The sequence below is a fragment of the Phalacrocorax carbo genome, unplaced genomic scaffold, assembly GCF_963921805.1.
Source record: "Phalacrocorax carbo unplaced genomic scaffold, bPhaCar2.1 SCAFFOLD_239, whole genome shotgun sequence".
NCBI lineage: Eukaryota > Metazoa > Chordata > Aves > Suliformes > Phalacrocoracidae > Phalacrocorax > Phalacrocorax carbo.
This window is the reverse complement of record NW_026990429.1, coordinates 1-22,643: the sequence shown is the minus strand read 5'-3', so window position 1 is coordinate 22,643 and position 22,643 is coordinate 1. Positions and strand designations below refer to the sequence as shown.

At 58.0% G+C, this 22,643-nt stretch overlaps 3 protein-coding genes across 3 annotated transcripts; 2 read left to right on the top strand and 1 right to left on the bottom strand.

The window, feature by feature from the left end:
• The first annotated feature begins 4,148 nt into the window (after positions 1 to 4,148).
• Positions 4,149 to 9,507, top strand: LOC135311204 (DNA-binding protein RFX2-like). The gene is made up of 7 exons (XM_064440334.1): positions 4,149 to 4,488; positions 5,146 to 5,295; positions 5,681 to 5,889; positions 6,216 to 6,369; positions 8,057 to 8,099; positions 8,254 to 8,435; positions 9,382 to 9,507. The coding sequence occupies exons 1-7, from the start codon at positions 4,444 to 4,446 to the stop codon at positions 9,505 to 9,507; spliced, it is 909 nt and encodes a 302-aa protein (XP_064296404.1). The 5' UTR covers positions 4,149 to 4,443.
• A 4,299-nt stretch (positions 9,508 to 13,806) lies between these two features.
• Positions 13,807 to 15,978, top strand: LOC135311203 (la-related protein 6-like). The gene is made up of 3 exons (XM_064440333.1): positions 13,807 to 13,973; positions 14,260 to 14,470; positions 14,995 to 15,978. The coding sequence occupies exons 1-3, from the start codon at positions 13,807 to 13,809 to the stop codon at positions 15,976 to 15,978; spliced, it is 1,362 nt and encodes a 453-aa protein (XP_064296403.1).
• A 49-nt stretch (positions 15,979 to 16,027) lies between these two features.
• LOC104050764 (proline-rich protein 22) lies at positions 16,028 to 19,243 on the bottom strand. The gene is made up of 4 exons (XM_064440332.1): positions 18,807 to 19,243; positions 18,611 to 18,715; positions 17,363 to 18,184; positions 16,028 to 16,192 (listed from the first exon to the last, which is right to left on the bottom strand). The coding sequence occupies exons 1-4, from the start codon at positions 18,987 to 18,989 to the stop codon at positions 16,028 to 16,030; spliced, it is 1,275 nt and encodes a 424-aa protein (XP_064296402.1). The 5' UTR covers positions 18,990 to 19,243.
• Between the last annotated feature and the right edge of the window lie 3,400 nt (positions 19,244 to 22,643).

The following is a 22,643-nucleotide window of genomic DNA, read 5'->3' as shown; positions in this document are numbered from 1 at the left end:
AGTCTGGCCACTGTCGTTAGGGATAACAAAGTGTTTCTACCAGTACAGTAACAACAAAAAGAGAACCAAAGAGAATCTCCACGCTCTATTGGATGCAGGGGGGACCCTTGCCACTGAGGATGTGGAAGAGGCTGAGGTGCTAAATGTCACCTTTGCCTGAGTCTTTATCAGTCAGATCAGTTATCCCCGGGGTATCCAGCCCCTGGAGCTGGGAGGCAGGGGCAGGGAGTGGGATAAACCCCCCATAATCCAGGAGGAAGCAGTTTACGACCTGCTGCTCCACCTGGATGCTCCCAAGCCTACGGGGCTGGGTGCGGTCCAGCCCAGAGTACTGAGGGAGCTGGCGGAGGAGCTGGCCAAGCCACTCTCCATCATTTATCAGCAGCCCAGGTTAACGGGGGAGGTCCCGGACGCCTGGAGGCTTGCCGATGTGATGCCCATCTACAAGAAGGGCCGGAAGGAGGGTCCAGGGAACTACACGCCTGCCAGCCTGACCTCGGTACCGGGGAAAGTTATGAGCGGCTCATCTTGAGTGAGCTCACCAGGTGAGTGCAGGACAGCCAGGGGATCCGGCCCAGCCAGCACGCCTTCATGAAAGGCAGGTGCTGCCTGACCGCCCTGAGCTCCTTCTATGACCAGGGACCCGCCTGGGGGATGAGGGAAAGGCTGTGGACGTTGTCTACCTGGACTTTAGCAAAGCCTTTGACAGTGTCTCCCACAGCACCCTCCTACAGAAGCTGGCGGTTCTTGGCTTGGGCGGGCAGACGCTTTGCCGGGTAAAAACCCGTCTGGCTGGCCGAGCCCAGAGAGTTGTGGTGAAGGGAGCTAAATCCAGCTGGCGGCCGGTCACAAGCGGGGTTCCCCAGGGCTCAGTGCTGGGGCCACTCTTGTTTAATATCTTTATCAAGGACCTGGATGAGGGGACTGAGTGTGCCACCAGTGAGTTTGCAAATGACACCAAATTGGGTGGGAGTGTTGATGTGCCCAAGGGCAGGAAGGCTCTGCAGGGGGACCTGGACAGGCTGGATCATGGGCTGAGGCCAGTTGTGTGAGGTTTAACAAGGCCGAGTGCCAGGTGCTGCCCTTGGGTCACACCAACCCCAGGCAACGCTCCAGGCCTGGGGCAGAGGGGCTGGGAAGTGCCCGGCGGAGAAGGCCCTGGGGGTGCGGGCTGACAGCCGGCTGGGCATGAGCCAGCAGTGCCCGGGTGGCCAAGGAGGCCACCAGCCCCCGGGCTTGTGTCAGCCCTGGTGTGGCCAGCAGGAGCTGGGCAGGGATGGGGCCCCTGTGCTCGGCCCTGGGGAGGCCCCACCTCGAGTGCTGGGCTCAGGTTTGGGCCCCTCAAGGGACAAGAAGGGCCTTGAGGGGCTGGAGCGTGTCCAGAGAAGGGCAGCGGGGCTGGGGCAGGGTCTGGAGCACAAGTGTGCTGGGGGGCGGCTGAGGGGGCTGGGGGGGTTTAGCCTGGAGAAGGGGGGGCTGAGGGGAGCCCTTCTCGCTCTCTGCAGCTGCCTGAGAGGGGCTGGAGTGAGGGGGGGGCTGGTCTCTGCTCCCAAGTCACCAGTGACAGGATGAGAGGAAACGGCCCCAAGCTGCATCAGGGGAGGTTTAGGTTGGAGATAAGGGAAAATTTCATTACTCAAAGAGTGGTGAGGCATTGGCAGAGGCTGCCCAGAGAGGTGGGGGAGTCACCACCCCTGGGGTGTTCAAACAATGTGTAGACGTGACAGTTCAGGACATGGAGTAGGAGGCGTGGGAGTGTTGGGGTGAGGGCTGGACTTGATGATCCTAGAGGTCCTTTCCAACCTTAATGATTCTACGGTGTTATGCTAAGCAGCAGCGTCCTGGGAGATGCGCCATACCATGCTGGTGGCACCGAGAGCGCGCCTGTGCAGGCTCCAGAGGGGCTCCCAGCACCCCAGCGGCATCACTGAGACTGCTCAAAGGAAGGGGCTTATCCCCTACGGGCGCCGGTGCTGGGGGCTGCTCTGACGGGACCTCACCCCGCACCTTCTGCAAGCCCCACCCGCAAAGCTGAGGTGGCTCCCCGAAGTCGTCGTTGGCTGCACTGGCCCACGTTGTGGATCTCGGATGGGAAATAGGCAATAAAGAGGGATGAATCTTCCAGGCACTTTCTGGCTGCTGCAGTGAGGTATTTTTTTATTATTATTTCCAACCCCTCTCACCCACTCCCCCTTCATAGTTGTTGTTGCGGCTGCCCACGGTGGAGGCAGAGAAGGGGAGGGGGTTCCCTGGCTGGCCTGCAGCTCCCTCCCTCGCTCACCTTTCTGGGGGTGATTTGGGTTATTTTGGTGGGTGAGGGAGGCAAAGCCGGTCTCTGGGGCTGAGTGAGGTGGGCCTGAGGAAGGGTGTGATTGTCTTGATTGGCTTTGAGGGCCTTTGCAGCGAGCCCTGTCCCTGCTGGAGGGGACGCTGGTCGTGCTCAAGACGGAGGCCTTGCAGGCCTTGTTGGGGCGTGTCTGTGCCCTCCCCAGCCCCCGAGCCGTGTCCCTGTCCCAGGGGCCCCGTGCTGCTTTCTGCGTGGGGCTGTGTCCGTGAGTCCTGCAAGGAGCTGTCTGTCGTGGCTGCCCCACCAAAGGGCTGCTTTGCCCGGGGAAGCCGGTGTCCGTGCTGTCCCCCCTGCCATTGCCTGCCCTGTGGGCACTGAGTCGGCCCTGGCTGTGTCTTGGTGCCCTTTGGGGCTCGCTGGCTGTGATTTGGGGCTCAGCAGGGCTTCTGTAGCCCTTGGGTGCCCTTTCCCGGTGGCCCCTGTGCTCCCTCCCCCTCCCACGCAGGCACACAGACATTTGCACAAACAGCTTTTAATGGAAATGGAAACCAACACAACGGATACCAGCAAACCTACGACATCCCCTCCTGCCCCAACCCTACTCACCCACCACCCACTGCCTCCATCTCCTCCACATCCCTGCCACCCCACCAAAACTCCCTTGGCTCCCCAATACCATCTTGCCACCTCCCAATAACCCCTATGACTAGATGGCCCCTAAAACTCCTTTCCAAGCCAAACTATTCTATGATTCTATGAAACAGCGTTTATCTGCCTGTTCTGTTTGTCAGCGGCTCGATCCAGCCCGCTGCTAGAGAGAATGCCACTGTATGTGGTGCTTTTCACTGCCTCCCTCTGACCGAACTGTCCTAGGACCTCAGCTATGGACTTGTTCTGCCAAATCAGTGTGAAGAACTTGGGGGCTTGTGTTGTGCTTGGGTGGCTTTGGGCTTTTGTTTGGGGTATTGGAATTTTTTTTTTTGGTGCCACAGTGCAAGTTAAATAGTGCTGTGGTTTGTCTTACGTCTGCGCAATTGTGAATATAAAAACACCATGTGCAAAGGAATTTGGAATTGTCTCCTGGAAGCACAGACACTTCTGGTTCCTGCTGGAGTGAAGAAGGAGCAGAAGAACTTATTTCTTCAGCTCCCAAACAGAGAGTAAATGCAAAAGTCAGCTCCCGAGACTGAGAGCCTGCGCTCCGGCACCCGCTCCAGCTCTGCTTCTCAGTTTCTTCTTTTATTGGTGTCACGTTGGGCAAACTTGCCTTTCATTCTGTCTTGAGGAGTGCTTTTCAAAAGGAGGTTCTCATTTTGCCCCTCCACTTGACTAGATGCTATAAAGAGTCAACCCTCAAATGCTGCCCTAGAATGTTAACCTCCTGTATGACATGAGAAACACAAAACTCTGCATGACTGTGTTGCAAATAACGTCTGTGTGTTTGCCTGTGCCTCTGTAAATCCCAAGCCACGCTCTTGTAACACCACACTTGCTAAGTTTATTTGCTGACTCCCACACCCACAGGAAGGCTTTCTCCTTGTACCCTCAGGCCTGTTGGTTCCCTCCTGGAAATTTGGGGTCAACTTTCATTTGGGAGATTAGCGATGGGACATTGAGGGTTTTCTGTCTGATTGGGCTCCTCCTCAGCGAAGCGCGTGCGTCAGCCTCCCCGAGGCCTCCACGACAGCTCTGGAAAGCCACGTCCCCCTGAGCTGCTGTTGTCAGTCTCCATGCTGGGGCACATGGCTGTCTTTACAGAGCATATTTCACCCTCTGGACAATGCTCAGAAGGACTATGTGTAAGAGAAGGATAAGAAAGAAGAAGACTAAGAAAATGAGAATCCGAGTAAGAATAAAAATGAGAATCCGAGTAAGAATAAAAATGAGAAGAGGAGTAAGGGTAAGAAAAGTTTGAGTAACAACATTAGAGAATAAGAAGAAAAGTTTGAGTGCATCTCAGGACCCGGCTGGTTTCCCTGACGCTAAGTTGAGCTCACAGCTACCCAGATCAGCGGCTGTGCTTTCCACAGCAGCTCTCAGCTAGAAAGTGGTGTCCCAAGACGCCATGGAGCAGCTTTTCTAACTCTGCAGACTTCTTTGCAGGCACGCTTACACAAGCAGTTGATAATTTTGCCAAGAGTTTGGAAGGGTGGCTGATGAACGCAATGAGTGAACTTCCCCCCGAGATTGTCCGGGCCAAGGTAAGCAGAGGGAGCACGGGGCAGGTCACGGGTAGGGACTGAGTGTGTGCGCGTTGCAGTTTTCTGCAGGGACTGGAAATCACTGCTGGGGTTTGGCCACATCTACTCCAGACTAGCACCATATAATGAATATCTATCAAGGCAAATCGGCAAGGAGTGGGAGGACAGGCAGGGCAGTCCCTTTGTACCAGAGGCTGATGGTGCCCTGTCCATTGAGCCGTTCCCATGTCCCGGGATTGCAGATAAGCTTTCTGGAAGAAAATCTCTGCATGGCCTGAAGCTGTCCTACTAAAAATTGCAGGACACCCCCTGGACTGAATGGCATTGCAGAGATTGGACCTCAGGCTCCTACTGCCCCTCTCCTGAAGCCATGGATTCTTGCAGCCGCTTCTCACCTTGCCGGTCTCTGCTAGAGGCAGAGTGTGGAAACCTCTGAGTTTAAAGAAAAGAAATGCAGAGGCTGGTTTGCGAGACACGATAGGTGGTGCAAAAGTGCTGCTCTGGAGCACGCGGGTATGCTTTGGGCAGCAGCGTGGGTGGGACTGTGCAGGTGATCCCAGCTGATGCGCAGCGTGTGCTTGAGCTCAGCATTGAGAAGAGTTTGCCTCCCAGCCCCGTGGCCTCCTGCTCGCGGAGCCCTGCGTTGCTGTGTTGCAGGTGGGGGTAGTGAGTGCCTTTGCGCAGACGTTACGGAGCTACGCGTCGCTGAACCGCCTGGCTCAGGCCGCCCGTGCGGTGCTGCAGAACACTTCCCAGATAAACCAGATGCTCGGCGATCTCAATCGGGTCGACTTCACCAACGTGCAGGTAACTTACGGTATCTGCTCCTCGGTCGTCTTGTCTAGAACTGGGAGTGTCTAATGAGGTTGTCTGCTGGTAACCAGCATCTTATTGCCAGTACCAAAAGGCAATTAAATGGACAATTTAAGGGTTTGGGTGTTACTTTCCCGGGTAAGTCTGCCATCTCACGGTGAGTAGTGGAGAAGGTACTAAGGAGCTTCTGTAAGAAGCAGTGCTACCAACAAAAATATAGTTCTCATAGTAATACTGTGGTCAGGGCAGCTCGGAGGAGACATGATTCAGAGCTGGTCTGGGGTCCTTGTCTACCAGAAATGCAGCTGAATTCCTAGGTTGGGATGGACCAACCGTGCAGGCTTGGCGTGAGTAACTGTCAGCCCTTCTTCCCAAGCAGGAGCAAGCCTCGTGGGTGTGCCAGTGTGAGGAAGGCATGGTACAGAAGCTGGAGCAGGCTTGCAAGCTCACTCTGCAGCAGCAGAGTTCTCTGGACCAGTGGGCTAGCTGGCTGGATAATGTTGTTACTCATGTCCTGAAGCATCACGAGGGCACTCCCAGCTTCCCCAAGGCAGCCAGACAGGTCTTGCTGAAATGGTCTTTCTACAGGTACATTTTCTTTTTCACTTTGGAGATATTTCTGCATTGGGCTCAGGGCACGTAAATAGCTCCTTGGAAAGCCAAGGCCAAGTCCTTTACTCCCGTGCAACTCTGGTTAACTGTTGCTCTGCCCTGGTACAGAAGGGAGCGTTGTGTCTCCTGTATCCTTTCAGGATGGGGATAGGACTAATTTCTGACAGTGCTTTGATACTCTTGGGTTCGAGGTAGGAACAGAGCACTGTGTCCCACAGTGCCTTCAGGGTCAAGAATTCACATCAGCCGTGATGCACGTATAAAACGCATCCCAAATATTTTGTTTCCCGGCCGTTTTCCAGCTCCATGGCGATCCGGGACCTCACCTTGCGCAGTGCTGCCAGCTTTGGTTCCTTCCACCTGATTTGCCTGCTCTGTGATGAATCCGTGTTTTATCTGGTAGAGCACCGTGTTGCCCAGGCAACAGGGGAGACGCCGACTGCGGGAATGGGAGAGGTGAGAATTGTTAATTCCCTAGAAACAAACCCACACTAAGCAGCTCTTTAAGAGGTTGGGACACGTGTGCTTCACAAACAGCGCTGTGCCCTGAACGTGTTTTTGTAGCCATCGTTGCCGAAGCAGGTACTGAGCTTTTTGAGTGCCTGGCACAAGAATCCAGCTCCTTGAGCCCCTTCCATCCTGGCTTGCTAATAGCTGAGCTGGTGGGTTTGGGGGCAGTTGAGCATCAGCTGGCCTTTGGCAGCCTGGAGGAGGGAGGAAAAGGATCTCCCTACTTCTCTCCATTACCTGTGGGCACCAACCCTGATGGCGGGATTCCTGCCAGGGCAAAGACCCATCAAAAAAACTAAACCAAGCAAAGAAAGCTCCAAAAGTTCCTTTCCCTGCAGCTTTTGGTGGTACTGTTCACGGAACTTGCTCAGGCCTCTGCAAGCTCCAGTTACACGCACAGTCAGCCCCTCTCTCTGTCTTTGACTTGAAGAAGAGAAACGGTGGGTTGTTTGTGTTGGGGGGTGGGGCGGGGGGGCATGGACTGGAGTTTTCTTTTAACCAATCAGACAGTAAATCCGGTGCCTGGCTTGCAGGCAGGTCCTGTCCTGCCTAGCTGAGGTCACTTCTACTCTTTGCCTCTGAAAAATGCCTAGATTTAAAAGGCCCTGATCAACTTGTGATAGCAATATAGCAACTACTGTTAGTTTGAAACTGATCTCATTTGCTCCTTGAAGCTCATACCTGTTTTCTTCCTTCCCTGGAGCTCATGTAGGGGAGCCAGGCAAAACAAATGCCTGTCGCTTCCCCCCCACCCCCGTTAGGCCCATGCTGTTGCCCCAAGTCAGCAGTGCTGCAAGTTCCCACTATTCCCTGCAAAACCTCTGTCTTTATTCATATTCAAGGAACATGAAAGGCAGAGAGTGGCTTCCAGCAAGACCTAGCTGTGGCAGGCTTTCATCCATCAGGTTTTGCCTTCTTTTAACCCGTGCAATATTTCTGTTCTCCAGGAGGAGGCTGATTCTTCCCAGCAAAAGAGGATGGATCGTGTCCTTCCATTTCCATCGCTCACTTTTTAACTCCTGCTCTCCTCAGTGCCTTCCGCTGCCCAACTTTGCATGACTTTTCAACACTACTGTTACAGCAATTTAGTGTTTCAGACCTCGTCACAGAGGGAGACAACACGTCTCCAGAACCCAATATATCCCCAGCTCTCTGGTTACACTTGACACGGCGGCCTTGCAAGGCAAAGCACTTCCGTGACGTGAATGCGAAGGCTTTGCACAGAGTTGCCCAGGGTGGAGTGATGGCAGAGCCCCCGGAGAGGGGAATAGCTGGCATGCCTGAGCAGCTGCCCGAGAGATGCAGAGGGTTGGAGAAAAGGCACCATCCTTCAGCCTGTGGCAGCACTTGGCCCTGACATGGCAGACAGAAAAATTTCTCCCTTCATTCCACAGCTCCATCCTGCCTTGGATTGTTGCGTGTGGTGTTTGCCCAGAGGCTTCAATGCCAGCGCCAGGCTTTTCCCCAAAATATGTGGTTGGTTTTGCTTTCTGCTTTTCACCGCCGGCACTGCTGATGCTCGTGCCTCCTCTGGAGCACTTAGGCTGCTTGTTAAAATTGCTTGGAAATAGATGCCAACTTCAGGTCTGGTCTCCATAAGCCTCACTCACCTTGTAATGCCTTTGTCTTTCAGTTTGGTGACCTCACACCTCTGTCTCCGACACCGCTGGACAAAGGTGCCTCCTCTCCCTCAAGGGGAATCCTGCTGGGTCAGGGTTGAATCACTGTGGGAGGGGGAACCTCGTGCTGGCCCCTCCACCCTGCTCTGTTAGGAGAAAGGACCTCTTCCCCTCCGGTCGCCGTTCTCATGCCGAGACCTGTCCTTTACAGAGGACATGAGTGACCTGGGCAGCGAGGTGGACACAGCCTCCCGGAGCATGGGGGGTGCGCTTGTGAAACATTGTGATGGTGGCTCCGGCGGGGCTGAGCTGGTGGAGCTTCTGCCCCAGCAGGGCTTTATTCTCCCTTTCTGTGTCCTGGGGGTCTGGGCTGATGCGGACTACGGGGCAGAGGTGGGTGGGGGAATCTGTCATCGAGCCAAACTGCAAAAACAAAGCCCTGGGGCAAATCATTCAGTGACTAAAGGCCGTGTCATAAATAGCTTTTATTATTATTATTTTTATTATTATTTCTAATGATCACAGAATCACAGAATCACAGAATCAGGGGCTGGAAGGGACCTCAGAGGTCATCTAGTCCAACCTTTCTAGGAAGAGCAGAGTCTAAACAAGATGGCCCAGCACCCTGTCCAGACGACTCTTGAAGTGTCCAACGTGGCCAAGTCAACCACTTTCCTGGGGAGATTATTCCAATGGTTGACTCTCCTCAGTGTGAAAAATTTGCCTCTGGTGTCCAATCGGAATCTCCCCAAGAGCAATTTGTGTCCATTCCCCCTTGTCCTCTCCATGGGACTCCGTGTAAAAAGGGAGTCTCCATCTTCTTTGTAACTACCCCTTAAGTACTGGTACAGGGGGATGAGATCCCCTCTGAGCCTCCTTTTGTCAAGGCTGAACAAACCCAGTTCTCCCAGCCTATCCTCGTACGGCAGCTTCCCAGTCCTCTGATCATCTTGGTGGCCCTTCTCTGGACCCCTTCCAGCCTGGCCACATCCTTTTTGTATAGAGGGGACCAGAACTGTACACAGGTGTGTACGCAGGTGTGGCCTGACAAGCGCTGAGTAGAGTGGGATAATGACTTCTTTCTCTCTGCTGGCGATGCCCTTTTTGATGCAACCCAGCAGCCTGTTGGCCTTCTTGGCCACAGCAGCCACTGTTGGCTCATGTTGAGCTTTCTGTCCACCAGGACCCCCAGGTCCCTTCCCACAGAGCTGCTCTCCAGCCAGGTGGATCCCAGTCTGTACTGCACTCCTGGATTATGTCTTCCCAGGTGCATGACCTTACACTTCTCCTTGTTGCACTTGGTAAGGTTCTTGCTGGCCCACTCCTCCCACCTATCCAGATCTCCCTGCAGAGCAGCTCTCCCTTCTGGCGTGTCTGCTTCCCCACTCAACTTGCTGTCATCAGCAAACTCCATCAGGCTACTCTTGATGCCGTTATCCAGATCGCTTATAAAGATGTTGAATAACACTGGGCCCAATATCGATCCCTGGGGGACTCCACTAGTGACAGGTTGCCAGTTTGAGAAAGAGCTATTTACCACCACCCTTTGGGTGCGGCCTGTCAGCCAGTTCCCCACCCACTGCACAGACCGCTTCTCTAGGCCATAACACACCAATTTCTCCAGGAGGAGACTATGGGGGACCGTATCAAAGGCCTTGGAGAAGTCCAGGTAGACAATGTCCACCGCCCACCCCATGTCCACCAGGCAAGTCACTTTGTCATAGAAGGCCACCAGGTTAGTCAAGCACGATCTGCCTTTAGTGAAGCCATGTTGGCTTTTCCCAATCACGTGCTTCAATTGACTTGTGATGGCCCCCAGGAGGATTCGTTCCATAACTTTCCCAGGGATTGAAGTAAGGCTGATGGGCCTATAGTTACCCGGATCCTCCCTCGAGCCCTTCTTGTAGCTAGGGGTAACATTTGCCTTCCTCCAGTCCTCAGGGACGTCCACCGTTCTCCCTGACTTCTTCAAAGCTTATGGAGAGCGGCTTTGCGATGATGTCAGCAAGCTCTCTCAACACCCTCGGGTGGATGTCGTCAGGGCCCATTGATTTGTGGGGGTCAAGCTCCTCTAGTAGTTCATATACTAACTCTTCCTTCACCGACGGTGGGTCGGTGTTTGGTTCAATTGGCAATTTTGTTCCCAAAGCCTGGGACCCTGCAGTGCTGGTAAAGACCGAGGTGAAGAAGGTGTTGAGGACCTCTGCCTTTTCTGCAGCCTTGGTGATTGATTCTCCTTTTCCGTTTAACAGTGGGCCTATGTTTTCCTTCTTTTTCTGCTTGTGGTTGACACGTCTGAAGAACCCTTTCTACAGGCAGTTTCAATTCAAATTGGGCTTTTGCTTTTCTGACTGCGTCTCTGCACTCTCTGGCTATGCCCTTGTAGTTCTCTGTGGACAATCCTCCACTTCTCCATTTCTGGTGTGCTTCCCTGCTGGATTTGAGTAGACCCAGGAGGTCATGGTTGAACCATGGGGGCCTCTTGCTCTGCCTACTTCCTCTTCCTTTGTAGAGGATAAACTGGTTTTGTGCTTCCAATAGGGAGTTCTTGAAGAATTCCCAGCTCTCACTACCTCCTTTGTATTCCATGGAAGCCTCCCATCGAATCCCTCCGAGTTGAGCCCTGAGCACACTGAAGTTTGCTCTTCTAAAGTCTAGAACCCATGTCTTAGAGGTGGCCTTCAGCACACTCAGCAGGATCCCAAACTCCACAATATTGTGGTCGCTGCAGCCGAGGCTGTCACTAACCGAGATATTACAAAGCAGGCTTTCCCGGTTTGTGAATAGCAAGTCCAGCAGCGCCTCCTTCCTGCTTGGCACGTCTATCATTTGGATCAGGAAAGAGTCCTCTCTACACTCCAGGAACTTGGTAGATGACATGCAAGCTGCCGTATTGTTCTTCCAGGAGATGCCTGGGTAGTTGGAGTCACCCATCAGGACCAGGTTCTGTTGGCCAGAAGCTTGCTTTAGTGCCCCGAGTATCACTTTGTCGGCTTCGTCACCATGGTTAGGAGGTTGATAGCAGAAGCCCACTGTGAGGTCCTGCTTGGATATGACCCCTTTGACTTTAACCCAGAGGCATTCGATAGAGCAGCCACTATCACCATCGTTGGCTTCGATACATTCAAGGTGTTCCTTGATGTAGAGTTGTCGTGGTTCAGCCTCAGCTGGCAACTGAGCACCACCCAGCCGCTCGCTCACTGCCCCCCACCCCTGTGGGATGGGGAAGAGAATTGGACGAGCAAAAGAACTTGTGGGTTGAGATAAGCACAGTTTAAGGATTACAATAAAATGATGATGATTATAATGATTATGATAGTAATGACAATAATGTTAATATAATAAAATGGAAAAGGAAAGGAAAGGGAAAATGAAGGGAAAAAAACCACAGAAACATGAACGATACAACCGCTCACCACCCGCCGACCGACACTGCCCGTCCCCGAGCCGCGATTGCTCCCTCCCTCCCCCGGCCAGCCCCTCCCAGTTAACATACTGGGCATGACGTTACAGGATATGGAATATCCCTTTGGTCAGTTTGAATCCGCTCTCTTAGCTCTGCCCCCTCCCCTCCCGGCTTCTTGTGCACCCAGCAGAGCCTGGGAGGCTAGAAAAGTCCTTGACTAGTACAAGCGCTACCCAGCAACAGCCCAAAACATCTGCGTGTTGTCTCAACATTTGTTTTTCCACGCGAAGTCCAAAGCACAGCACTATACCAGCTCGAGTGAAGAAAATTAACTCTACCCCACCTAAAACCGTGACAAGAGTGCAACTCCTCCACTTCGGATACCAGCTCTCAGGGCTGGAACGAGGGCCTTATTTCCCCCCGGGGAGCAGAGCAGCCCCTCCTGACCCCGAGCGTAGCCGGCTGCAGGTGGAAAGCGAAGCGCAGCTCAGAATGCTGCCGTTAGAACGCGCCCACGGCCCCGTTCGGCTCGCTGCTGGCTCCACCGCCCCTCCCCGGGGGGCAAATCCCTGCAGGGACTCCGGCGCGAGCGTTGCTGCGGGGCTGGGCTGGCAGGCCGGGGAGCTGCCGGGCTCGGCAATGGGAGCCCAGCGAAGGGCGGGGGAAGCGGGGCTGCCTGCGCGGCCCCTTGCTGCCTGCCAGGGACAGGCCGTGCCCGCGCGTGGGCAAAGGCTGGTTGGCAGCAGCAGGTACTTCCAGTCTAGAGGCAACGTAGATGGGGGGGGAGGGTGGAGTTCGGCCCTGTAGTGTCCTGCCACCCTTTGCAAGTTCAGGTGAGGTGTGCCCTCGTTGTCCCCTGCCACCAAGTGCCACCACCCTTCAGGGACCGTGGCTCTTGCCAGCTCCCCTGCCAGGCAGGCCACCTCTCACCCCAGGACATTCTCTTCCACCCACCATCTCACCGACACACGCTTCCCAACCAGCAGAGAGGGGCAGGAGGTGGTACGGGGGTGACAGCAAGTGCACCGCCCCCAGGGAAAACGGGGGGCTTGTGACACCCCAGAAGAGGTTCTGCATTGCCGGTCCCCGGGACTCATCCCAGAAGGACGAGCTTTGAGCTGGAGAGTGCGGCACAGCCCGGGGATTCATCGGCAACAGCCCTGCATGGCTGGGGCAGGGTGTTTGGGCAGGGGAGACTGCAGTGCTGCAGCCGGGGACCAGGCTGCCCGCATGGGAGGTGCTGCCAGTCTGGTGACAGGTTGTTCTGAGAGCTCAGGGTGGACGCGTGGCGAGCCCTTGGCTGGTCCTTGTGGCCACAGGGCAAAGAGCAACATCGGCTAAACCCCATGCCTGCACAGATGGGCAGCTCCGGTTCTCGGCCGCCTGGGCAGCCCACCGTGCCCTGGCATTGCCCCCGGCCTGGCACGGCCACCCTGCCTGCCCAAGCCCCCGCTGCTCTGACAGCCGTGTCCCCATCTCCACGCTGCCCATGGTGGCAGGTCAAGCACCAAGGATGAGCTTCATCCTGGTCCTCCTTCGCCAGCTCATACTGAAGCTATGGGCCGTCCTGCCCCACAGTGTCACCCCCTCCCAGGGGGCCTGTGCCCTTCCCTGGGCTTCAGCCCATTCTTGGGGCTCTTCTGCTCCCTCTCCTTGGCATGAGGAATAGTGCTGCAGGAAGAAAGACCTTTGCCTGTCACTCTGGCAGCACCAGGAGCCCAAAGAGTGCCCTGGACTCAACCCTCCTTCCACCTCCATGTCACTGTTACTGCCTCTGCACAAGACACAGAAACTGAGGCACAGATCAAGATGCCTCATGGCAGCAGTTCACCACCCTGCTGGGCACCACCGGGCACCACTGGGTACCGGTACCAGGGCCAGTGGCTCTGCCCCTCCCCTGCCCACCTGGCCTGGCTTAGCAATCATGGCTGCTCCCGGGGCTGAGCTGGGGCTGTTTAACCAGCAGACAGGTTTCACCTGGAGCCTGGTGGGTCTCAGAGGGGGCAGGCCCATAACTGCCTGCTGCAGCTCATTCTGAGTGGCTGCCTTTATAAGCCAGCAGCTTGGGCCCTCTAAGGGCTTTACCTTTCTTCATGTCACTTTGTCTTTTAGGAGCCTTAGTTTGGAGGAGAGGAGGTTTGGGGCCTGCTGCTTGCAGGTCTCTAGGAGGTAAAGCCAGCTCTCTCTGCCTTTCTCAGCACTGCTAAGCAGGTAAGGGCACAGCAATGAGCTGCCTCTGCTCCCCCATCCCTGGGCTGGGGGCTGCAGCCCAGAGCAGGGCTCTGCCCTGGGGCTGGCTGCAGTTGGGAAGCCTCCTACCACTGTGCTTCTCCTTTGTAATGTCCCAGGTGAAGGACAATGTCATCAGGTAGTTCCGGGGTGGCCTCAGGGCTCGGTTCCCAGCCCAGCTGCAGCACCCCTCAGCTGGAACAAAGGAGTTCCTTCCCGGCGTGGCATCTCCTTCCACCGCAGAGCTGCTCGCTCGCCGTGATCAGAGAGGAGGACCTCTTAAATAGCTTCAATGGGTATGTGTCCGCTGGGATGCGTGGGGGGGCTGAGCCCTGCTCTTGCCTCGTGTTTGTCCCCCAGGGAATGTGTCCCTTGTCTGGGATGGATTGGGGTTCACGGTCTGGCACTGGTGCTCCCAGCATCGGGAGGCACACGGGGTGCAGGCTGGCGTTGCTCCCCTGTAGCTGATGGCCCTGGGTCTCTGCGGTGTCTCTGCCGTCTGCACTGTTGTAGCTGAGACCAGGCAGTGCTGTGCGTCCCAAAGGCCACCAGCTCACACCCCTGTCTCTGCTGCTCTGCCAGGAGCTTCTCTGATGAAAGCGATGTCTGTGGGGCTGATCTGTTGGACTGCAGCTCCTCCACCCCCGACCCGCAGCTGGTCCGCAGGATTGTGTCCCAGGTGGAGTTCTACTTTTCTGATGAGAACCTGTCCAAGGATGCTTGCCTTCTGAAACATGTCCAAAAGAACAAGATGGGCTTCGTCAGCATCAAACTGCTGACGTCCTTCAAGGAGGTAGGCAGCCCATGGCACCTGCCAGCCAGGGTGGGAAAGGGCCTTTGGGTGGAGGGTGTCTGGGTGTGCTCTGTCTGTCTCTGGTGGGGTGTGTGGGGAGGTCCGGGCTCCCCTCAGGCTGTCTGTGTCCCAGGGAAGTGCTGGTGGTGCAGAGCTGGGCTCTGCTCCCTGCCCTCAATGTGCTGCAGCAGTTCTGCAACCAGGGAGGGTGGCTGGGGAAGCAGTGAACAGTCCTCAGGGCTGGATTTGCCTCTTCTGCCGGTTGTCCCCCCGCGCTGCTTTGGGAGAGACCATCCCTTAACCGAAAAAGCGCAGTGAGGTGCTGGTGGTGTGAGGTACTGGGAAGCGGCAGCTTGTTGCTGCAATCCAGGGGGCACTGGAGACCACCTGCTGCAGACCGGCATCTGCTCATGTGAAAGGGGGATGGTGCCTTGCCGTGCCTTCAGCCTGCCTGGATGATGGATTGAGGGTGGTCCCTGCCTGGGGACACTCATGGGGACGCAGTGGCTCCCTTTCTCCCACAGATGAAATACCTGACGCGTGACTGGCGGCTCACACGCTACGCCCTGCGGTTCTCGGAGCTGCTGGAAGTGAACAAGGAGGGCACCAAAGTGAGGCGGCGGGTCCCCCTTTCCGAGTCCCTGCGGAGCTTCTCCCCCAGCAAACTGCTGCTGGCCTGGGAGCTGCTGCCGATCCAGAAGAACTTCATCGAGACCATCATGAGTATGTTCAGCCCCTTTGGTGCCATTGTATCCATCCGCATCCTGCAGCCGGGCCGCAAGCTGCTCTCGGATGTGCAGAAATACACGTCGCTCTTCCCCGAGCTGCTGAGAAAGCGCTGTGCCCTGGTGGAGTACGATAGGCTGGGGAGCGCCCGCAGGGCCTTTGAGCACCTCGCCCGCCGAAGCCACCGGTGCGGTGAGAGCATCAGGGTGGTCTGGCTCTGCTGGAAGGTCTCCAAGAAGGAACCTCCGAACAAGAGGGAGGTGGCGAAGAAGCTGGGCCACCAGTGGGATTGGAAGGCACAGGCGGCGGCCACGACCTTCCCCTATGGCACTGGGGGCTCCGTGCTCTACCAATCTCCGGAGTCAGGCAATGCTCCAGTGTCACCGTCCCTGCCCCCGAACACGGAACCCTCGGCACCCACCTGCCCATGCAGCGCCTTCCAGCCCAGGGACTTTAGCAACACCTTTACAAGATCGCTCCTCACCAGGAAAGCCTTCCCCCCGCTCGGGATGGGCTTGGGCACCGGTGGCTGCCACGGCTTCCGCTCCAGCACGGAGTGGCCCCACGGCTGCGGCTGGGGGAGCGGGGTGGATACCTGGGCACCCAGGGGCAGCAGGCCTGCTCTGCATGCCACACCTCCTCCCAGAAATTCCCTGGCAGGAAATCGGGTGCCTGAGCCCCTTGGCCTGCGGGGTGGGGTGCTTCGCCTGCCCAATGGCCCTGATGGCCCCAAGGGCTTCAGCAGCAGCATGGGGAGAGGAAAGCTCACCCTCCGGCACTGAGGCTCTTTGACCTTTGGGTTTGGGGATTTTTCTTTTTTTCGTTTCCACTTCACTTGAGCACAATAACTCTGTGTGGGCCCTGAGAGCTGCGGGCAGTGGTGGTGCAGCTGGTGCAGGGGACGGTAGTTATCGGTTGATGACGGTGCTCGGAGCAGGTCAGCATGCGAGACGAGATGCTGAGCAGCAGCGACCCCGGGAGCTGCGCCATACCATGCTGGTGGCACCGAGAGCGCGCCTGTGCAGGCTCCAGAGGGGCTCCCAGCACCCCAGCGGCATCACTGAGACTGCTCAAAGGAAGGGGCTTATCCCCTACGGGCGCCGGTGCTGGGGGCTGCTCTGACGGGACCTCACCCCGCACCTTCTGCAAGCCCCACCCGCAAAGCTGAGGTGGCTCCCCGAAGTCGTCGTTGGCTGCACTGGCCCACGTTGTGGATCTCGGATGGGAAATAGGCAATAAAGAGGGATGAATCTTCCAGGCACTTTCTGGCTGCTGCAGTGAGGTATTTTTTTATTATTATTTCCAACCCCTCTCACCCACTCCCCCTTCATAGTTGTTGTTGCGGCTGCCCACGGTGGAGGCAGAGAAGGGGAGGGGGTTCCCTGGCTGGCCTGCAGCTCCCTCCCTCGCTCACCTTTCTGGGGGTGATTTGGGTTATTTTGGCGGGTGAGGGAGGCAAAGCCGGTCTCTGGGGCTGAGTGAGGTGGGCCTGAGGAAGGGTGTGATTGTCTTGATGGGCTTTGAGGGCCTTTGCAGCGAGCCCTGTCCCTGCTGGAGGGGACGCTGGTCGTGCTCAAGACGGAGGCCTTGCAGGCCTTGTTGGGGCGTGTCTGTGCCCTCCCCAGCCCCCGAGCCGTGTCCCTGTCCCAGGGGCCCCGTGCTGCTTTCTGCGTGGGGCTGTGTCCGTGAGTCCTGCAAGGAGCTGTCTGTCGTGGCTGCCCCACCAAAGGGCTGCTTTGCCCGGGGAAGCCGGTGTCCGTGCTGTCCCCCCTGCCATTGCCTGCCCTGTGGGCACTGAGTCGGCCCTGGCTGTGTCTTGGTGCCCTTTGGGGCTTGCTGGCTGTGATTTGGGGCTCAGCAGGGCTTCTGCAGCCCTTGGGTGCCCTTTCCCGGTGGCCCCTGTGCTCCCTCCCCCTCCCACGCAGGCACACAGACATTTGCAGGAACAGCTTTTAATGGAAATGGAAACCAACACAACGGATACCAGCAAACCTACGACATCCCCTCCTGCCCCAACCCTACCCCCAAAGCACACCACCCCTACTCACCCACTACCCACTGCCTCCATCTCCTCCACATCCCTGCCACCCCGCAATACACCCCCACCACCACCTAATACCCCCCTCCCCTCCCTCTAATACCCCCCTGCCACCCCCTGCTGCCTGCCAGAGCCCTGCGCTTCCTGGGGGCCTTTGGCAAGTGGCTCTTCCCCCGCTTCTTGCCCCTCACCCCTGACATGGCAGGCTGGGGCCCTGGCAGCTCCATCCCCGCATCCCCCCATGGCTCCTGCAGCTCCAGCCCCACGGTGCTGAATCCTTCCAGGCTCAGGATGGCCTCGGTGCTCTCGGGGACGCTGTAGTTGGGGCTGAGCAGCTCCTTGGGCAGAGAGAGCGCAGTGAAGTCGCAGGGTGGGATGCCTGCGCTGGTGGCACTTGGGTTCCCAGGCGTGGGGCTGCTGCTGGCACCCTCCTGGCTGATCCCCGGCTCATCCAGGGAGCAGCCAAAGAGCCTCAGGGCCTCGTGGAGAGGCACCTCCTCAGGCAGCGTGAGGTCGGCTGCCGGGTCCCCCAGAGGTTGGTTGTGGGGGGCAGGAGAGGGGCTGGTGGGGCGGTGGGTGCCCGGGGCGATGTTGCTGCGCAGGGGTGCCCCCGCGGGGGTGTCTCCGCTGGAGATGTTGATCTGTGCAAACTGGTCCTGGATGTACTCGTAGCCAGGGCTGGATGGGGGCAGCAGCGGAGGGGCTGGGGCCACCGCTCTGCCCTGATGGTTGGAGGCTGTGAAGTGCTGCCGTTGGCCCTGGGGGGTGCGTGGGGCTGCCCAGGCCGGGGGGGGTTCCGCAGACCCCGGCACCCCAGAGGGCAGCACCCAGCAGAGAAGCAGCACTGTGGGCGAGCGCGGTGGTGGGTGGTGGAGGCAGGGTGGTGCTTGTCCACTCAACGTGGAAAACCCGGGGGTCAAAGTAGCAGCCGCATGGAGCCCTCTGGAGCCCTGTGGGTGAGAGTGGGAGCGGTGCTGGGCTGCGGGGACCCTCCAGGGGCACCCGCTGAGCCAGCCCCCATTGCCACGTCCCCCGGCTCTGCACCAGGCATGCGGGGATCTTGTGGCCGGTGCGAATCCCGGCCGTGGGGTGAGCTGCTGTGCCAGCGGGATGGGGTGGGAAACTGGGGAGGAGCTTTGCCTCTAGGAGGTGTAACGGGAGGGAAAGGTGGTGCCAAGTATTTGGGTTAATTATCTGGAAATTGGATTTGGTGGGCACACGTCATCCAGATGAGGACAGGGATGCTCACTCGGGCTTGCTGCGGCCCTGTGCCATATCTGCCGGGGGGCCGGGGGTGGTGGTGGGGATGCTGAAGGTGCCCGCGGGTCGGGGATGCTGAAGGTGTTGGGGTGGCCGAGCAGAGAGGGGTGCCGTACCTGCTGGTGGTGCCTGTGGGGCGTGGGGTGCCCCTGCCAGTGGGGGTGCCCAGGCTGTGGGGAAGGGCTGCTCCTGCCCGGGCAGTGGGCACATCTTGGCTGAGCCTGAAAGAGAGACAGGAGCAATGGCCAGCAGTGAGCTCGGCTCTTGCCCCCAAGAGCTGTCCCCGGGCCGCAGGGCTGGGCTTGTCCCTACCTGGCGAGGAGGTGGTTTCGGGGAGCACAAATGCCTGGAGGAGCCGGGGTGCTGGGGGGCCGCGGGGGCCACTTGGTGGAAGCAGCAGTTGTGGCTGCACCATGGTTCGTTGTGTTGGTTGGCCGCTAAGGACTCTCTGGGGTCTCCCGGGACGGAATGTGTTGGCAGTCTGTGTTCTGCCATGCCCCAAGAGCCTCCCCAGCTCCTCCTGGGGAGGGAAAGGGTTAAGGGGGGTCTGGGGTGCCCCCACAACGTGCAGGTTCATTGGCTCTCAGGGGCTGTGGGTGCAAGTGCCTTTGGCCTGAAAGGGCATTTTTCAGGGGTAGAAAAACCCAAGGTGTTTCAGGCGAGGTGTACAGGGCCCAAGGTGCACCTGCAGCCCCCTTGTGCCACACGGCAAACGCATCGGGGACTCTGGCTGTGCCTCTGCGTGCTGCATTGCCTGAGCCCCTCGGCCTGTGGGATGGGGTGCTTCTCCTGGCCCATGGCCCTGACGCACCAAGGGCTTCGGCAGCAGCGGCATGTGGAACTGGAGAGCTTCTGACTCTGGCACTGAGGCTCCTTTATGGTTGGGGATCTTTCTTTTTTTTTTCTTTTCCTCCTCCTCCTCTCGAGCAGAATAACTCGGTGGCCCTCGAGAGCTGTGGCAGTCTTGGGGCAAGGACAGCGATCGGGGCAGCTCAGTGTGCGAGGCGAGTCTGGCAACTCAAGGCGAGGTGGCAACTCCAGAAGAGTGCAGAGATCTGATTAGGTCTTGCAGAGAGAAAATCAGAGCAGCAAAAGCCCAGCTAGAACTCAGTCCTGGCCACTGTCGTTAGGGATAACAAAGTGTTTCTACCAGTACAGTAACAACAAAAAGAGAACCAAAGAGAATCTCCACGCTCTATTGGATGCAGGGGGACCCTTGCCACTGAGGATGTGGAAGAGGCTGAGGTGCTAAATGTCACCTTTGCCTGAGTCTTTATCAGTCAGATCAGTTATCTCCGGGGTATCCAGCCCCTGGAGCTGGGAGGCAGGGGCAGGGAGTGGGATAAACCCCCCATAATCCAGGAGGAAGCAGTTTACGACCTGCTGCTCCACCTGGATGCTCCCAAGCCTACGGGGCTGGGTGCGGTCCAGCCCAGAGTACTGAGGGAGCTGCGGAGGAGCTGGCCAAGCCACTCTCCATCATTTATCAGCAGCCCCAGGTTAACGGGGGAGGTCCCGGACGCCTGGAGGCTTGCCCGATGTGATGCCCCATCTACAAGAAGGGCCGGAAGGAGGGGTCCAGGGAACTACAACGCCTGCCAGCCTGACCTCGGTACCGGGGGAAAGTTATGAGCGGCTCATCTTGAGTGAGCTCACCAGGTGAGTGCAGCACAGCCAGGGGAGTCCGGCCCAGCCCAGCACGCCTTCATGAAAGGCAGGTGCTGCCTGACCGCCCTGAGCTCCTTCTATGACCAGGGACCCGCCTGGGGGATGAGGAAAGGCTGTGGACGTTGTCTACCTGGACTTTAGCAAAGCCTTTGACAGTGTCTCCCACAGCACCCTCCTACAGAAGCTGGCGGTTCATGGCTTGGGCGGGCAGACGCTTTGCCGGGTAAAAACCCCGTCTGGCTGGCCGAGCCCAGAGAGTTGTGGTGAAGGGAGCTAAATCCAGCTGGCGGCCGGTCACAAGCGGGGTTCCCCAGGGCTCAGTGCTGGGGCCACTCTTGTTTAATATCTTTATCAAGGACCTGGATGAGGGGACTGAGTGTGCCACCAGTGAGTTTGCAAATGACACCAAATTGGGTGGGAGTGTTGATGTGCCCAAGGGCAGGAAGGCTCTGCAGGGGGACCTGGACAGGCTGGATCATGGGCCGAGGCCAGTTGTGTGAGGTTTAACAAGGCCGAGTGCCAGGTGCTGCAGCCTTGGGTCACACCAACCCCAGGCAGCGCGCCCAGGCCTGGGGCAGAGGGGCTGGAAGTGCCCGGCGGAGAAGGCCCCTGGGGGTGCTGGCTGACAGCCGGCTGGGCATGAGCCAGCAGTGCCCGGGTGGCCAAGGAGGCCACCAGCCCCCGGGCTTGTGTCAGCCCTGGTGTGGCCAGCAGGAGCGTGGGCAGGTGATGGGGGCCCCTGTGCTCGGCCCTGGGGAGGCCCCACCTCGAGTGCTGGGCTCAGGTTTGGGCCCCTCAAGGGACAAGAAGGGCCTTGAGGGGCTGGAGCGTGTCCAGAGAAGGGCAGTGGGGGCTGGGGCAGGGTCTGGAGCACAAGTGTGCTGGGGGGCGGCTTGAGGGAGCTTGAGGGGGGTTTAGCCTGGAGAAGGGGGGGCTGAGGGGAGCCCTTCTCGCTCTCTGCAGCTGCCTGAGAGGGGCTGGAGTGAGGGGGGGGTTGGTCTCTGCTCCCAAGTCACCAGTGACAGGACGAGAGGAAACGGCCCCAAGCTGCATCAGGGGAGGTTTAGGTTGGAGATAAGGGAAAATTTCATTACTTAAAGAGTGGTGAGGCATTGGCAGAGGCTGCCCAGAGAGGTGGGGGAGTCACCACCCCTGGGGTGTTCAATCAATGTGTAGACGTGCAGTTCAGGACATGGAGTAGGAGGCGTGGGAGTGTTGGGTGAGGGCTGGACTTGATGATCCTAGAGGTCCTTTCCAACCTTAATGATTCTACGGTGTTATGCTAAGCAGCAGCGTCCCCGGGAGCTGCGCCATACCATGCTGGTGGCACCGAGAGCGCGCCTGTGCAGGCTCCAGAGGGGCTCCCAGCACACCCCAGCGGCATCACTGAGACTGCCCGAAGGAAGGGGCTTATCCCCTACGGCCGCCGGTGCTGGGGGCTGCTCTGACGGGACCTCACCCCGCACCTTCTGCAAGCCCCACCCGCAAAGCTGAGGTGGCTCCCCGAAGTCGTCGTTGGCTGCACTGGCCCACGTTGTGGATCTCGGATGGGAAATAGGCAATAAAGAGGGATGAATCTTCCAGGCACTTTCTGGCTGCTGCAGTGAGGTATTTTTTTATTATTATTTCCAACCCCTCTCACCCACTCCCCCCTTCATAGTTGTTGCGGCTGCCCACGGTGGAGGCAGAGAAGGGGAGGGGGTTCCCTGGCTGGCCTGCAGCTCCCTCCCTCGCTCACCTTTCTGGGGGTGATTTGGGTTATTTTGGTGGGTGAGGGAGGCAAAGCCGGTCTCTGGGCTGAGTGAGGTGGGCCTGAGGAAGGGTGTGATTGTCTTGATTGGCTTTGAGGGCCTTTGCAGCGAGCCCTGTCCCTGCTGGAGGGGACGCTGGTCGTGCTCAAGATGGAGGCCTTGCAGGCCTTGTTGGGGCGTGTCTGTGCCCTCCCCAGCCCCCGAGCCGTGTCCCCTGTCCCAGGGGCCCCGTGCTGCTTTCTGCGTGGGGCTGTGTCCGTGAGTCCTGCAAGGAGCTGTCTGTCGTGGCTGCCCCACCAAAGGGCTGCTTTGCCCGGGGAAGCCGGTGTCCGTGCTGTCCCCCCTGCCATTGCCTGCCCTGTGGGCACTGAGTCGGCCCTGGCTGTGTCTTGGTGCCCTTTGGGGCTCGCTGGCTGTGATTTGGGGCTCAGCAGGGCTTCTGTAGCCCTTGGGTGCCCTTTCCCGGTGGCCCCTGTGCTCCCTCCCCCTCCCACGCAGGCACACAGACATTTGCACAAACAGCTTTTAATGGAAACGGAAACCAACACAACGGATACCAGCAAACCTACGACATCCCTCCTGCCCCAACCCACCCCCAAAGCACACCACCCCTACTCACCCACTACCCACTGCCTCCATCTCCTCCACATCCCTGCCACCCCGCAATACACCCCCACCACCACCTAATACCCCCCCTCCCCTCCCTCTAATACCCCCCTGCCACCCCCTG

Bases quoted from the DNA above. Each gene is read 5' to 3' on its own strand.
- LOC135311204 (XM_064440334.1), top strand. From the start codon at position 4,444: ATGAACGCAATGAGTGAACTTCCCCCCGAGATTGTCCGGGCCAAG. The intron at 5,296-5,680 runs GTAACTTACGGT...CTTCCCAAGCAG, and splicing joins TCGACTTCACCAACGTGCAG to GAGCAAGCCTCGTGGGTGTG. The intron at 8,100-8,253 runs GTGCCTCCTCTC...TGTCCTTTACAG, and splicing joins TCCGACACCGCTGGACAAAG to AGGACATGAGTGACCTGGGC.
- LOC104050764 (XM_064440332.1), bottom strand. From the start codon at position 18,989: ATGGCAGAACACAGACTGCCAACACATTCCGTCCCGGGAGACCCCAGA. The intron at 18,716-18,806 runs GTAGGGACAAGC...TCTCTCTTTCAG, and splicing joins CGAAACCACCTCCTCGCCAG to GCTCAGCCAAGATGTGCCCA. The intron at 18,185-18,610 runs GTACGGCACCCC...TCTCACCCACAG, and splicing joins CCCACAGGCACCACCAGCAG to GGCTCCAGAGGGCTCCATGC.
- LOC135311203 (XM_064440333.1), top strand. From the start codon at position 13,807: ATGTCATCAGGTAGTTCCGGGGTGGCCTCAGGGCTCGGTTCCCAGCCC. The intron at 13,974-14,259 runs GTATGTGTCCGC...CTGCTCTGCCAG, and splicing joins CTCTTAAATAGCTTCAATGG to GAGCTTCTCTGATGAAAGCG. The intron at 14,471-14,994 runs GTAGGCAGCCCA...TTTCTCCCACAG, and splicing joins TGCTGACGTCCTTCAAGGAG to ATGAAATACCTGACGCGTGA.